This window comes from Lissotriton helveticus, chromosome 10, assembly GCF_964261635.1.
Source record: "Lissotriton helveticus chromosome 10, aLisHel1.1, whole genome shotgun sequence".
Taxonomy (NCBI): domain Eukaryota; kingdom Metazoa; phylum Chordata; class Amphibia; order Caudata; family Salamandridae; genus Lissotriton; species Lissotriton helveticus.
This window is the reverse complement of record NC_136071.1, coordinates 347,792,170-347,806,059: the sequence shown is the minus strand read 5'-3', so window position 1 is coordinate 347,806,059 and position 13,890 is coordinate 347,792,170. Positions and strand designations below refer to the sequence as shown.

At 44.3% G+C, this 13,890-nt stretch overlaps 1 protein-coding gene across 6 annotated transcripts in view; it reads right to left on the bottom strand.

The window, feature by feature from the left end:
* Positions 1–13,890, bottom strand: part of SCAP (SREBF chaperone) — a 678,128-nt gene that overhangs the window by 185,877 nt on the left and 478,361 nt on the right. For all 6 annotated transcript variants that reach the window (XM_078662547.1, XM_078662552.1, XM_078662549.1 and 3 more), the window contains 2 exons: positions 4,136–4,354; positions 2,441–2,871 (listed from right to left, as the gene is read on the bottom strand). In XM_078662547.1, coding sequence (XP_078518673.1) covers positions 2,441–2,871; positions 4,136–4,354 — 650 coding nt within the window. The remainder of the gene's footprint in view (positions 1–2,440; positions 2,872–4,135; positions 4,355–13,890) is intronic.

Below are 13,890 nucleotides of genomic sequence, written 5' to 3'. Positions count from 1 at the left end.
CTGTTCCTAGGGGGAGAAAGAAAGAAAGAAGGAGAAGGTCACTAAGGTATAAGGGCTAGTGCTCAATGGAGGACCACCCCTGGGTGTCCAATTTGTTGGATATAATGGCCTCACACACCCTTGCGAGTGTCATGCTTCATCATAGGCAATGCTCCTCGTCGGGCAGGCGGTGCAATGCCCAACGGGCTCATCTCAAAGAGGGGCTCTTTATCGGAGAACTTTTATCCAACTGCCTATGGGTGAAGTGGGGGTGAGGGGCCAGGACAGAGTAGATAGTGCGGGTGAGGATAAAATGTGGTACAAGGTACCGTAAAACAATTTTATTCTGGTGGTCCTCTACCACAATTAAAATCAAGGGCAGCCGGTGTTCATGGGAAGTTTGGTTTCCCAGATTGGACCGGGGCTAAAGTGCAAGTGGTGTGGTCAACATGTTTCTCGCTTCTAGTACATTGACTGCGATTCTTCAGAACCTAGTAAAAAACTACAATCTACAAAGTATGACCTAATGATTAGTATCAGTGTTAAATACAGCACATAAGTTGTACTACCTGTTTGACCCTGCTCTTGCCTAAAGAAGGGGAGACAAAGGAGAACATTACCACAGGTAAGTAACAACATGTGACCCTGTAGTGACCGTGAACAAACTGTGAAAAAGTGACATACTAGTGGAGATAGTGACTAGTATGTGGTTTAAAACAAGTTAAAAAACTGGTAGCAGCAGTATCCATTAAAACTTAATCGCAGACCCAGGGGATCGGAAATACTGTTACTCACCTAAAGGTTAGAGTTATGGGGTGTCAACAGTACCCGGTGGGTCTGACATCAAGGGAGAAGCCATAGGGGTTGAGGCTGAGGAGGGAAGGATAAGGGTGGGCTGGTATTAAGGTAAGTAGTAACCCTAGATACATGTTTTTCCAGTAGTTAGAGCCCCACCGTTGGCGTTGTATAGATGGTACACTTACTTTCTACTGCTTGTGTCAGGGCCAGTAATGCCTACCCATCTCACCGGGTCCGGATAGTGGAGAGCGGTCGTGTTTCTCCTCATTAAGTAGCAACCCGGGTGTGGTCTAAGAATCCCAAACAGGAAGTAGAAGTCCCCGGTAGGTCATGTGCTTAAGGTGGTTGATCGGGCGGCCATGATGGAGCGGAGGGTAGTGTATAAAAAGTAAGTAAATATAGCCTGGGTTTTCTCGCTATGTGGCAACGTTGTTCAGTGATAAGCGAATTAGCCATATTCTGTCTGGTCTCTTAATCTGGCATTTGTTCAGTGCTGTTAGACAGATATTGTCACAGGAATTAACCATAGTCTAAAATATTGGGGTAAACCAGAGGAAGTACATTGAACTAGGCATAGGTCGCTATGCAGATAGGGGATGTATATGCAGAGACGTGTTCACAGAGCGCTCCATGGAATATCCTCATTCAATCCCCGGCTATCTGTGGATAATCGGTGTATCCACCTCTGTTACTTCAGGAAAAGATTGTGCTTGGATCTGTCTGGGGAGGTTTCAAGAACTAGCCAGGACAATGAGTCAGTCGTATGGTTCTGTTCTAAGTAGTGTCTGCACATCTTAGTTGACCTGGAGTAATCGACTGGTCTTCTGAGTCTGATTCTTCGGCTTTTTTCATCTCCTGTCTCCGGTTCGTTGGGGCCTGCCTCGAAGATATCTTCTGGGGCCGAGACTGTTGATCTGGACATTTCGTGACGTCAAGACAGACGATCCTGCATAGTCTTCTTGAACCTGAAAGAATCACAGGCCTGGCAGTGTTGACTCTTGTGTTCTGGAGAGAGACAAAAGGTTGCAGACCTCGTGGAGATGTGTGTGGGAATTTAGCCCCACACTTGCATTTTTTTAAATGTAGTCCGCTTTTCCAGATCCAGTCTTTTGCCTGTGGAGAACCCAAAAGTTAAGAAATCTACGGCTAGATGCCTCTAACAGATATCCTAAACTGATTATTAAGACACCATGTGAGTGTAAAACTCATCTTGATTTGAACGTTTAATAGATTGTACATGTAGTAAGGTATATGTCCATCAGGTTAAATCCTTGAGCCTGGTATTCATGATGTGAGAGGCATAAGCTCCGACTTCACGTGGCAAGGCTAGTCTGAGTGGACACCACCAACACTAAGCTGGCAGGATGGGTCAGTGACCTGAAAGTTTGCTGTTAAAAATAAAATGGAGTGTGCCAGACGTCATAAGTTAGAATCTTTACAAAGCAAACTTAACCTTCTATCATTCTGTAGGTAGGTAAACTGAGTACTATAAATTGGGCAATGACAACATATAATATTTACAGTGCTTAAAAACGGCAGGAGTGCAATATCTAGCATTTTATAAAACTCTAATTATAATAATTATGGAAATCCATGCAAAAGGCCCATTAGACAGTGATACACAACATTGTTCTCTACTTACTTGCAGTACTGTGCAACTTACTTTTTGGCGAGTGTTATATTATAATAGCTAAAAAGCGTAGGCCAATGGCGGAAGGACAGCTTTCTCCAGACCTCTTCATCTTCTGCTCCCCAGGTCACCTCTGTATGGGCATTGTGCTCTGGTGTGCCAACTTCCTTTAGGCTTGTCTGAAGCCCTGGAATCTCCCCCCACACTCTGGTGCCCATTTCCAACCGGTCCTTGAGGGAGTCTGGACCCTCCTGCTGGGACTGGTTTTCAAGGGGTGATGCAGCGCCTGTCGGAAAGACAGAAAGCACACTCTGGACATCGCCAGAGGGAAGGACAGGCACAGGAAGAGGTGGCAGCCCGGTCTCACCCAAAGGGCTCTGTTCAGAAACTTGTGCTGCCAGATAGGTGCGGAGACCCGCTGGATCTGTATACACAAGAATGCCAATCCAGATGACAGTCCCCACCTAAGGGATACACAAAAATTCCGTCATAAAACCAAGCATTTCTTACAGGCCAACTTATTTTCTGTTAAACTAAAATTATAAAATGTAACATTTAGATCTAAAAGAGTACAATTATAACAAAATAATTAGCATAGTCAGGAGGAAGCCAAAAGAATGCATTAAAAACCAAGGAAAATCATTCAAAATTTGCTTCTAGACTCCAGAAGGCTTCATCCACATCTCAGTTTCCATCGAAGAGAACTTCAACCGCCTGTTGCTAAAATAAAGAATGTCTTAGACACTTATCCCTACTGGAAGACCGGTCTAGATTCATAGCTATGAATAGGTGTTTCTGAATTTCTTCTAGTGAGAAAGCTGCTGACTTTTAACATTGCAATGGTGAAGGATTCCAGGCTTACGTACCCTCCAGCTGGAGAGTTCCAGTCCCTCAGTCTAGAACTAAAAGTGTCCTGTCTGACTAGTAATAAACCATGATTTCAGGGTGTAGCAAATAAACGCTGTCTTGAGAATGCTTATGACTAACGGTGACTCACAAGGGAAAGGGTCTGCAAATACTGATGTACCAAACTATGCAGGTGAGACAAATCACAGATAGCACCCGGAATAGGACATGCAAAATCAGCGAGCCAGAGTGCATCAGGGGGAGACAGAGAAATACATGCTCTCAAGACAGAGTATTGAGCAAACACTTTCTTTAGCTTACGTATCACAGCAGGCATTTGTGAAGTCAACAGTCAATAAAAATATGAGCCAATGACAAGACAAGGCCTCAGGGTCACGTGGAGATGACATCAGTCTAACTGCACAACAAGTGAGTTCCTTAATTAGGCTTGGGGAACATAGATACACCAAACCGAACTTTCCTGTTAAACAAACCCTTGTTATTGTTGGCAAATATATTGTGAAATGTGTTAGTTTCCTTATCTTTAAAATATGGAAGTAAGTAAAGTGCCAGTCACCACTGTCAATCATTATATAAAGACTGGACACTTAAAAGCATTTCAAGGCCGAAAACTTCGTAGCCAGAGACTGTTCTAACACCTCTATTCAGTCGTACACTTGAGTTCCCCATGGCAAAAACTCAGTTGACTTTCAGATCACAAATCCCACTTCCTCAATCAAAGAACAGGCTGTGATTTAAGGGTAAATTAACAGTCTTTAAAGGCAGATGAAAACAATCAGCACTACCGTGCGAATTCGTACGACTATTCATTATGCAGACCCTACATGATCATAAGATTGATCCTTCACTCAGTTGACTCACCATGATCATCCTCTGTGCAAGCCGTGTGCGGGCAAAAAAGTAGATGACCCGCAGTCTCTTGGGCAGGCGAAGGTTGCGGAAAGAGGATGGCTGCAGCGTGATAGTGTGTGCTAATGCGGGTCTCATAGCTGGCTGGCGCTCATAACGTTGGGGGCTTCTGGTTGACTTGGAGACAGGTATGCAGGCTTCAGCCGGTAGTCGTTTGTTCAGGTCAGCAAGCTGACAATTGAATCAGAACAGGTCTGTTACTACTATACTGAGTTCCTAAGTTATCAATATTAACATGCTTATATGGAAAAAGAAACAAGCAGTGACAAACTTATTAGTGTGAGTACTGCAATGGAATAAAACAGTGAGTCAACTTTCAGAATTCTAGCTGAGGCACCTGATAATCAGAGGCACCACTGATCAACTTTTGCTACAAGAGGATCTGAATACGGTGCTCTTACCTCCAAGCTCCTTAAATCTCGCCACACCCCTCACCCACCAAGGTCCTCTTTCACAGTTTACAAATCACCAGCTAAACATATTCCTCTACATAAAACTACAAATCCATGGTGCACACTGTCAGTCCCTATTACCTTTTGGTTAATAAAATATTGATCTTTTCCAGGTACATATGCCACATGCTTCACATCACCATTGGCCCCGTCTCTACCAAAAAGAAAAAACCAAGCCGAACACTCCTCTCTAACTGTCACTTAGTATCACCACATCCCTTCTTCCCCAGAATTCTATAAAGACTTGTCTCCAATCACCTCTCACTATACCTAACCTCCTCGACCCCCCAATCACATTTTTACAGCCTCCATTCCACTGAAACAGCTCCGACATATTTAATTTCTTCACTTCTGTTCGCCACAACGGTTTCTCTTCATGCCTCTTACTTCTAGACCTATGTGCTGCCTTTAATATGACTAGCCATCCCTTAATTCTATCCTCATCACACTCACTTGGAATCACTGGTACTGGCATATCGCACACTAGGATTACCACAGCTCTCGGACTGCTGCCTTACAGTCCCTTGGCACACAAAGATAATCTGTACCTAATAATCTCCCAGTGGGGATCCCACAGGGAACAGTCATTGGGCCTCTTTTCTCTTTATACACCATCTATCTTGGTGAAATCATTTCCTCCTTTGCATTTTCATATAATCTTTATGCTGCTGATGCTGCACAGATTTTCTTTGGTTCAAAATGTACACCACTCCTTCAAGCATACATCGCTGTCTCACAGCTATGCGTCACTGATGCTATATTCTGCCAAAACTTAAGGGCTATTCTTCCCTTCCTCCTCTGGACCAACCTCCATGACTCAATGGATTTCCTTTAAACTGACTCACTACAATACCACCATCTGCTAGGAACCATGGGAGCTTTCTTCATCATTGAAGTCTGAGGCTTCCATCACCAGCATAGCAACAGCAGAACAATTCCACCAACTTAACATGCTAGTCATAGTTTTGGGAAGAATGTACTACTGCGATTGTCTACTGGACACCCTCACACTACTACAACCCAAACTTTATTCAATCTCCCCAGTCACACCTCCCTCCCACCACATGGAAAAAGGATGGGTAAGATCAAAAAAACAACAACGCTTAATATATAATACAAATACTAAAACACATATCAATCAACAACCTGGCACTGCAGCAATTTAGTAGACTTCTTATCACACTATTCACCAGACCATAATCTTATCTGCAAAACACAACATTCTGCACCTCAGTTTTCATGCCTTTCACCGGTTAGGTCTACTCTGCTAGGAACGCCTTACAATCTGTCATTCAGGCCTCACACTCGCTCATGGAGTTTCACATTTCACTGAAGGAATACCGATTACAACAAGAGACACAAACTGGATATCCACCTACTGCATGCTTTTTATAAAGCCATACATCCAACCTTAGTTATTCATAGTTGTTGGTGTCCACAGCCTACATGTTGTCCTGCCATTCATATCCATATAATAGCATATTTTATCATGACAAAAATGTATGTTAGAAATCCAAACTATGACCTATGTACCATCTCAGATACTACGTTTAACATCTCTTATCTAAATCTTAAGTTGCTAATGCTAAAACAAATTATGTGGCAGACTAATTCTATTTCTCATTTCCCATTGTTTTATGGTAGATTGGTTTCTCTGTTTCTGTAAGTTGTGAACAATCAGGCATGCAATTTTTGAAGAGTCGACAACTGTGATACATTTTACTAACATGTGGGCCTTGCAGGCCTAGTGGTGTGACCAGGAAAGAAATATTAAATTGCTGTAACAATGTAGACAAGGCATCCCACATCAAACCGTCAACATTATTATCTAAATACAGACAACTATATTGAACCTTCATATGCTTAATGAAGGCCCAACTCATGGAGCTGGCCAAACACTGGACATTATACTTTCAAATTCCTCTAAGATTAAGTACAAACCCCCCCAACAACTTAGCTGGTCAGATCACTTAGTTATTGAATTTTATATTCAGGACCTCACAGATCCTAAAACCTCTAAACCAGCGACATCCTATTTGCGTAGGCAGTGGCAGAAAGTCTCTGTAGAAAACTTCCAAAATGTTTTTACGAGGCCCCAATATGTTGCATCTGGCAATATTGAGGAAGCACTATCTAAACACAACTCGGCTATCGTAAAAGCCATTGACTACATTGCACCTATGAAATGCTTTTTGAGCCGCCCCAATCGTCCACAGGCAGTTTGGTTTACAGTCCATCTGCGAGCTCAAAAACAACTTTGTAAGAAGTTGGAAAGAATATGGCGTGCCTCACATAAGGAGGCGGACAGAGATCAATATCATTCTACTCTGACCAGCTATCATAAAAACAAAGACAGCACACAAAACACACATAACATATCAGTTAACCCGGGCTGGTAACTCTCCGAAAACCCTACATCAAATTCTCCAGTCTTTTATCAATCCTAAGGCATGCGAAAGCCTGGAGACCCCCTCCCAACAGTTGTGCGATGATATTGCTCTTTATTTTACTCAAAAGATAGAGCTCATCTATGGTAAAATTACGGCAGCAGGCAATCTGCAGCAGAGTCCTATGGTCAAGGACCAATTGAAAACGGCTAACCCTCAGCTCCTAGAGAACTTTCCCATCATTATTTTGGCTGAGGTTGAAACTCTGACCCATAAGATAAAGTCTGGATCCCCCTCCGACCATATCCCAGCCAAAGTTATCCCATCTCTGGCTAAACAGCTCTCTCCCGTGGTGCAATCTCTTATTAATCTCTCCCTCACAGAGGGACAAGTTCCACTGAAGTGGAAGGTCGCCCAGGTCAGACCTATCCGCAAGAATTCTAAAACTCCGTGGACTGACTTTTCCAACCTTCGCCCTATCTCACGTCTTCCATTTTTGAGCAAACTAATGGAGAAACATGTTAACACCCATCTCTCCAACTATGTCTAACTGACTGGATGTTTAGATCATTCCCAGTCCTTTTTTAGGCCCAAATACAGCACCGAATCCGCATTACTTGCAGTTACAGTTAACATCAGAATGTCCCTAGATAAGGGCCATTTTGATTATGCTGCTGTTGGACCTATCCGCAGCGTTCGACAGTGTTTCTCATAGTATCTTGCTCAAAAGATTGGAAGAGGTTGGGCTAAGAGAATCAGCCTTACTATGGATGAAGAGCTTTTTGTCTGATCGCTCTCAGATTGTTAATCTTGGCTCGTATCGTTCGGCCCCTATGGAATTGACCAAGGGAGTACCTCAGGGCTCATGTTTGAGCCCAACATTATTTAACATCTATATTGCTCCCTTGGCCAATCTTCTGAGGACATATGGGTTCATCCCCATATCATATGCCGACAATACTCCGCTTCTCTTCCCATTTAACAAATTTACGGCTGCGGTCCAGCTGGCCTTCTCTAATGGGATGAGGGCCATATCACAATGGATGATAACAAATGTCCTACAGTGCAATGTGGGAAAGACAGAGATAATGCTCTTTGGAGACACCCCCCTCCCTATGGACACCAGCTTGGAGGCCAGCTGATCTGGGCCCTCATCCTGCTCCTAAGCTTATAGTAAAAAATCTGGGCCCTTAGCCTGAAGAAGCATGTTGCCCAAACAGCTGGCTCCTGTTGTCATGTAATAGGCCTACTCCGTCGAGTCTTTCCTCTGCTTCCTGATTCTACCCGCAAAACTCTAGTCCAGGCCTTGGTATTAAGCCGCCTGGACTATTGTATTGGCCTGTTGATTTCGGCTAACAATGCCTCACTCAGCAGACTGTAGGTAGTTCAGAACACGGCAGTACCGTTGGTCCTTAATGTTCCATCTAGGACCCCTTCCCACCCCCTCCTTGTAAGGCTGCATTGGCTTCCTATCTGCCAATGGATTAAATTTAAAACATGCTGCACTATCCACAAGGCACTGCTTAACCTGGGCCCTTCCTATCTCTCTGAGAAATTCCTGCCCTATGCACCCCCAAGATCTCTCCGCTCAACGTTAAACATCTTCTGGTGGTACCCCATGTAAGAAACGTTAGACTAGGACGAAAAGCTCTCTCCTACCTCAGCCCTCGTCTCTGGAACGAGTTCCATCTCCCTTTAAGACAGTGCCCAGAACATCTGCAATTCAGAAAGTTGCTTAAGAGCTTCTTGTTCTGTGTCTGCTAACCATGCTGGAAACTGCTGCTTCTCCTTACAGTCTGCTCCAAGCGCAGAGATACCCCTTCGGGGGTCGATTCTAGCGCTATACAAACAAACAAATATGCACTAAATATTCCCTGCCACCAAGGCACCTGCCTTCTATGGAAGCTGAGAAAGCATGTATATCCAAGAAGGATCCCATGATGTACCAGAGGAAGTTACTTATCTGTAGTAAAACCGTACGAGCATGCGCATCATTCGCAGATTAATTCTACTGGAAGATTTCACGCCATCAGCATTATTCCAGACTTGGGTAATATGTAAAGAATGAGAGTCTGAGAGAGTTAGCCACAGGTATCACGAGGACTGGGTGCTCTCCGCTAAGAGGGGATATGCATCCTGAGCAATCAGAGAAAGAATTCATGTTTGGGAAGATACAGGCGCTTACCCATAACTGTTCTGCAGCACAGATGCCTCTTTTCAGATTCACAAGCTTTAAATTCGTCATGGTAGAGTAGGATATGTTCTATCGAGCAGCACGATTACTCAAAACATTTGAAACTGGGATGGCTCCATTTTGCGGTTGAAGGAAAAATCAGGAGAAGTTGCTTTGCCTCTGATCATTATTGCTTTTGCAATCAGTATATGGGTTAGTGACAAACGTCATCTCCATCGCAGGTACAAAGATAGCTCAAATTTGTGGAGATTTGGTGCCAAAATTTTCTCTATTCTGCCTTCCTCTTCAGAGTGAATTGGGCCCGCAATTCTCATCACACAAGTTCTGTGGATTACCTGCAGTTGACAATAGGACCAAACATTGAGTTGTGCCCTGGAGTCAGGATGTGGACAGTGATACGACTGAAGCCAGTGCAGAGCCTCCAAAACCTGTGATGAAAGGACCTCATCATTAGCGGTCAAAGTAGAGTCACCTAGTCGAGTAAAAATTAGAGCCTTAAATGAGGAAAAAAAGACTGCAGATGCTTGCTCTGACCTTTCTGTAATATGGATGTGCAAACTGAATACAAGGTTAACCTCAAGCGACCCTTGGGAGGATAAGATTATCTAATTGAACATCCAATCATCGCCCAATGGTGTTGCAGTCACTTACTGCACCTGCCTTCTGGGGGATTCCTGCCACACTCTTCAACCAAGGCTGGGTCGACTGCCAGTAACAGACAGAGCTGAAGTTCCTAAATTTGAGAGCCATCTCTCACTTCAGTGCTTTCCCAAGCGCATGTACAAACAATGAGTTTGCGCTAGCACTATTGGGTAGCCCATAGAAAGAGAGTGAATGGTCCCATGACAGGACTATGCGCACCCTAGGGCAATATAGTGAATACGCAAGACAAGATAAATATGATGATATCTGTATCACAAGCCTGATTCAACAGATTCGATGAACAGACATCAGTTTCTTATCTTTTCCCTTTCCACACCATCAGAAACAGAGCAAAAAATTGTTGGTGACAAGTGTGCTGAGCTTCAACTTGCGACCTTCTTAGATGTTAAAGAGAGGCCACTCAACAGAGCGGGGAGATGGAAGGTCAGTGAGGACTCTGTAGTCAGAAAGCGCATCCACCCGGAGTTACTGAAGGCAAACAACTAGTTATTCTGATGGATACTCTTAGGAGCAGACTTCTCACCTTAGAATACATACTACAGCAGTACCTCAGAAAAGTGAAGGGTCTGTGGAGTGGACTCAAACCAAAAAGTCTTGTAGAACTGAGAAGGCGAAATCTCTTTCATGTTGGACCTGGCTGTCAAAGCAGTAGTGCTTCGTAAACATGTTCAGAAGCTCATCACTGTCTGGCAGGTATCATGGACAGGCACTCCTCATGTCAAAGCAGTCATTGAGGCCTTGGTTCTTGTAGAATGGCCCTCAGATCTTCGGGCGGCTGATTCTTGACCATGGCTTCACAGAACTTTATGCACAAAACTATGCACCTCAGAGGATATTCTTCTGTACAGCCTTCCCTTTCTTTATTCCAGAAATCCCCACAAAAAGATAAATGTCCACTCAATGGCCTTGGTTTGTTGAATGTAAAATACAAAGGCTTTTTGGGGGTCCAACAAATGGAGCCTCTCCTCTTTCGAGGGATCTAGGGGGGGCAAAGAATGCTAGCAGGATGATAGACAGCCCAAAGTGGAAGAGTCACAATTTTGGGTAAGAAGGCCGCTGGAGTCAGTCACACCAATTTTTCTGGGAATAAGGTAGTGTTCAACGATTGCAATGAAAGTGCCTTTAGTTTGCTTATGCAACAATCTGATATAATCTCAATGAGTAAGACTGTTTTCAGAGTCAAGTGACGCAGAAAGCACTGCCATGGAAGGCAACTACAGCGCCATTAATGATCAGGCGCAAAAAGGCAGGCTCAGAGAGATGGCGCAAGTTGGTGGAGGGGTGGTTAGGCGATAAACCATTCATCCTTGTAGGGCTCTACGCACATAATAATGGTCAATAACAATTCCTAGACACCCTTATCCATGCGATGATACGTGACTAACACACCAAGCAAATGGGCTGGGGACTTCAACTGCGTACATGGCACCAGTATGAACAGGTCTACCCCCCAACACACTACACAGCACACAGGTGGCCCGTACTGCATGCTTTTTTGCAGTCTGGTTAACCAACAAGACCTGTAAGACATATGGCGCCCTACCCATCCCTTCACGAGGGAGTGCTCACATATTTTTTCCCAGTCCACCACTTCCATACTGGAATTAACATCTTCCTCTGCAATCCCGCAATGGCACCCTATGGGGCCCCGAGCATGCAGAACCCACCATCCCACCAACGTTAAAATTACGGTACTGGCAAACGCACAATTACACTACTGTATAAAGGGTTGTAGGAGCCCCCTCAGCCGCCTGAAAGAGCATGCCCTGAAGGATAATTGGGTCCTCTCAATTGGACAGGACCTTACAGACAGACAATGGTCCAGTGTGTTGGAACAGATTTGAGGGGTCTCCAGGAATTCACAACTGAGAAAATGCAGATTAACTATGCTCACCAAACACATCTCATCACCATGCAAAACCAATGCATCTTTCCAGGGCTGGCCCAGAGTGGCCCACGATGCTCCTATCTTCTACAGTGACTGCTGCAAGGCCTTGCTGGGCTAAAGACAAAACAAACATAAGAACATCTGATAGCTTTGCTTATAAGGTGCCGATGTCTCATGTAACACATCAGGTTACAAACTTGTCCCAGCACCTAGCATAGAGCGCAACTGGCAGCAAGGATGAAATCCACCACTCAAGGTGGCAAATCAAATATAGTCAATTGCCCCTACTTAATCGCCAGGCATTAAGATATATGTTACGGACGTTCAGATGGAGGATTTTGCTCTGTTGCGGAGATGGGAGAAACTCTTAATGTGATAGCCTAATCAGAGGGCAGATGCTCATGCTCAGGAGTTCTGAATGCCACAGTCTCCTGGCCCAATCTAGGACAATCATGATCACTTGGGACTGGCTGTATTTTTTTCTCCTTCGTAACTCTGTGCTGGAGAGATGGCGGGAGAAGTTGTACAAAAGGACCTCTGTTTATTCCAGCCAGAATGAGTCTCCTAAAGAAAGCTCTTGTGTAAACACCAACTCACAAAACTGTGGACACTGCATGTTCGACGGTGGCGAATAGATCCAAGTTTCTCTCTTCAGATTGAATAAGCCCAGTGCCACTTCGGGATGCAGACACCACTCTTATCTGAAATATGTCATCTCCTCATCCTGTCTAGTGTGACATTCAAGGAGCCCTCTAGCTGGTTTGCAACCAGAAAGACATTTGGTTTCTCCAGTCACCTCAACAGATGCAAGGCCTTACGGCACATGCCCCAGGGCCCCCCTCTAACCTGCCTGTTCCCGTGCCACACAGCAGTAGTGCTGTCTGTGAGAACCTGTACTCTCCTTTCTCTTGATGGACAGCAGAAACGTATTTAGGTGCAAACCAATGGTCTGTATCTCCAGTAAACACATTCTCCTGTCTACTTTGCACTCTCCACCCATGCTCACATATCTAACAAACATCATGTACTGAATCGAGCACCAGTTGCAGTATACAAGACACAGCTTGGCCCCATGCTGTGCTGCGATCCTCCTCCTTGGCCTCTGATTAGTCTGAAGATTGGGCCTTGGGGCTGTGATCCTCCTGTGGAAGCATGATCCTTAATAAGTTAGCTCTTTGAAGTTATGTGCCCACAATGTCCTCAGCGCTGAAAAGGTCCCAATAGTCAGATGGGTCTCCAGGTTGCATTTTATGATGGGCTTAACAGCATTCTCAGCAATACTAGAGAGTCTTTTTATTTTTTAAAACACTGAAGGCTGGACAGGTCGAATCCTTGTGGTCCGGGTACAGTCAGATGTTACAGACCCAAAGGTGATCGTACCATGGGTTATTTACTAATACACTTTTGACATAAATAGATGAGCATTTTTTCAATACAACTCTTTTTACAGATATTCTTAAAACAACCTGACGTCCGAGGCAAAACTGCTACATAGGTGTTCGGAGCCAAAGCAAAGCAGTAGTCAACGCGGTAGTTTTTCCATGCTAGGTCAGCAGAGGATTTGTCGACAATCTAGAAGCTCAAGCTAGAACGCTCAAATTCGATGGTGAAAAAAACAGTTTGAGTCTTTGTCCTAGCTAAAGGGTGAGTGACAAGCTATCAAAAGTTCCCCTGAGACCAAAAACTTCTTTAAAGAAAAACAACTTGCAAAGATGGCAGGAGTAAACAAACTATGTGGGTCTATGGAAACACATGCTACAAACAGATTTTTGAGATCACAGGTTTTGAACGACCTAAAAATACAAGTTACTTACCTTCTGTAATGACTTTCAGTAGATACTCTATCTAACCACAGGGCCCTCAACTTGTAAATAGTCCCCCGGCATCAGACTGGATACGGAAACTTTTCAGCAGGACCTGTGTGCGCCGGTAGATGTGTCATGGGGATTTGCAACTACGTTGTTTCGATCAAGAAGAGATATGCAGAGGGACATATAAACGCTACCCATGCATGCTAACGTCCGTTGCTTTCTAGGTAGTCTGCTCCCTCAAACACAGCCCATCAGAGAACTGGTATGATCAGTGTGCAGATCTGTAAAATGGGACCTTTTTAAATAGGAAAG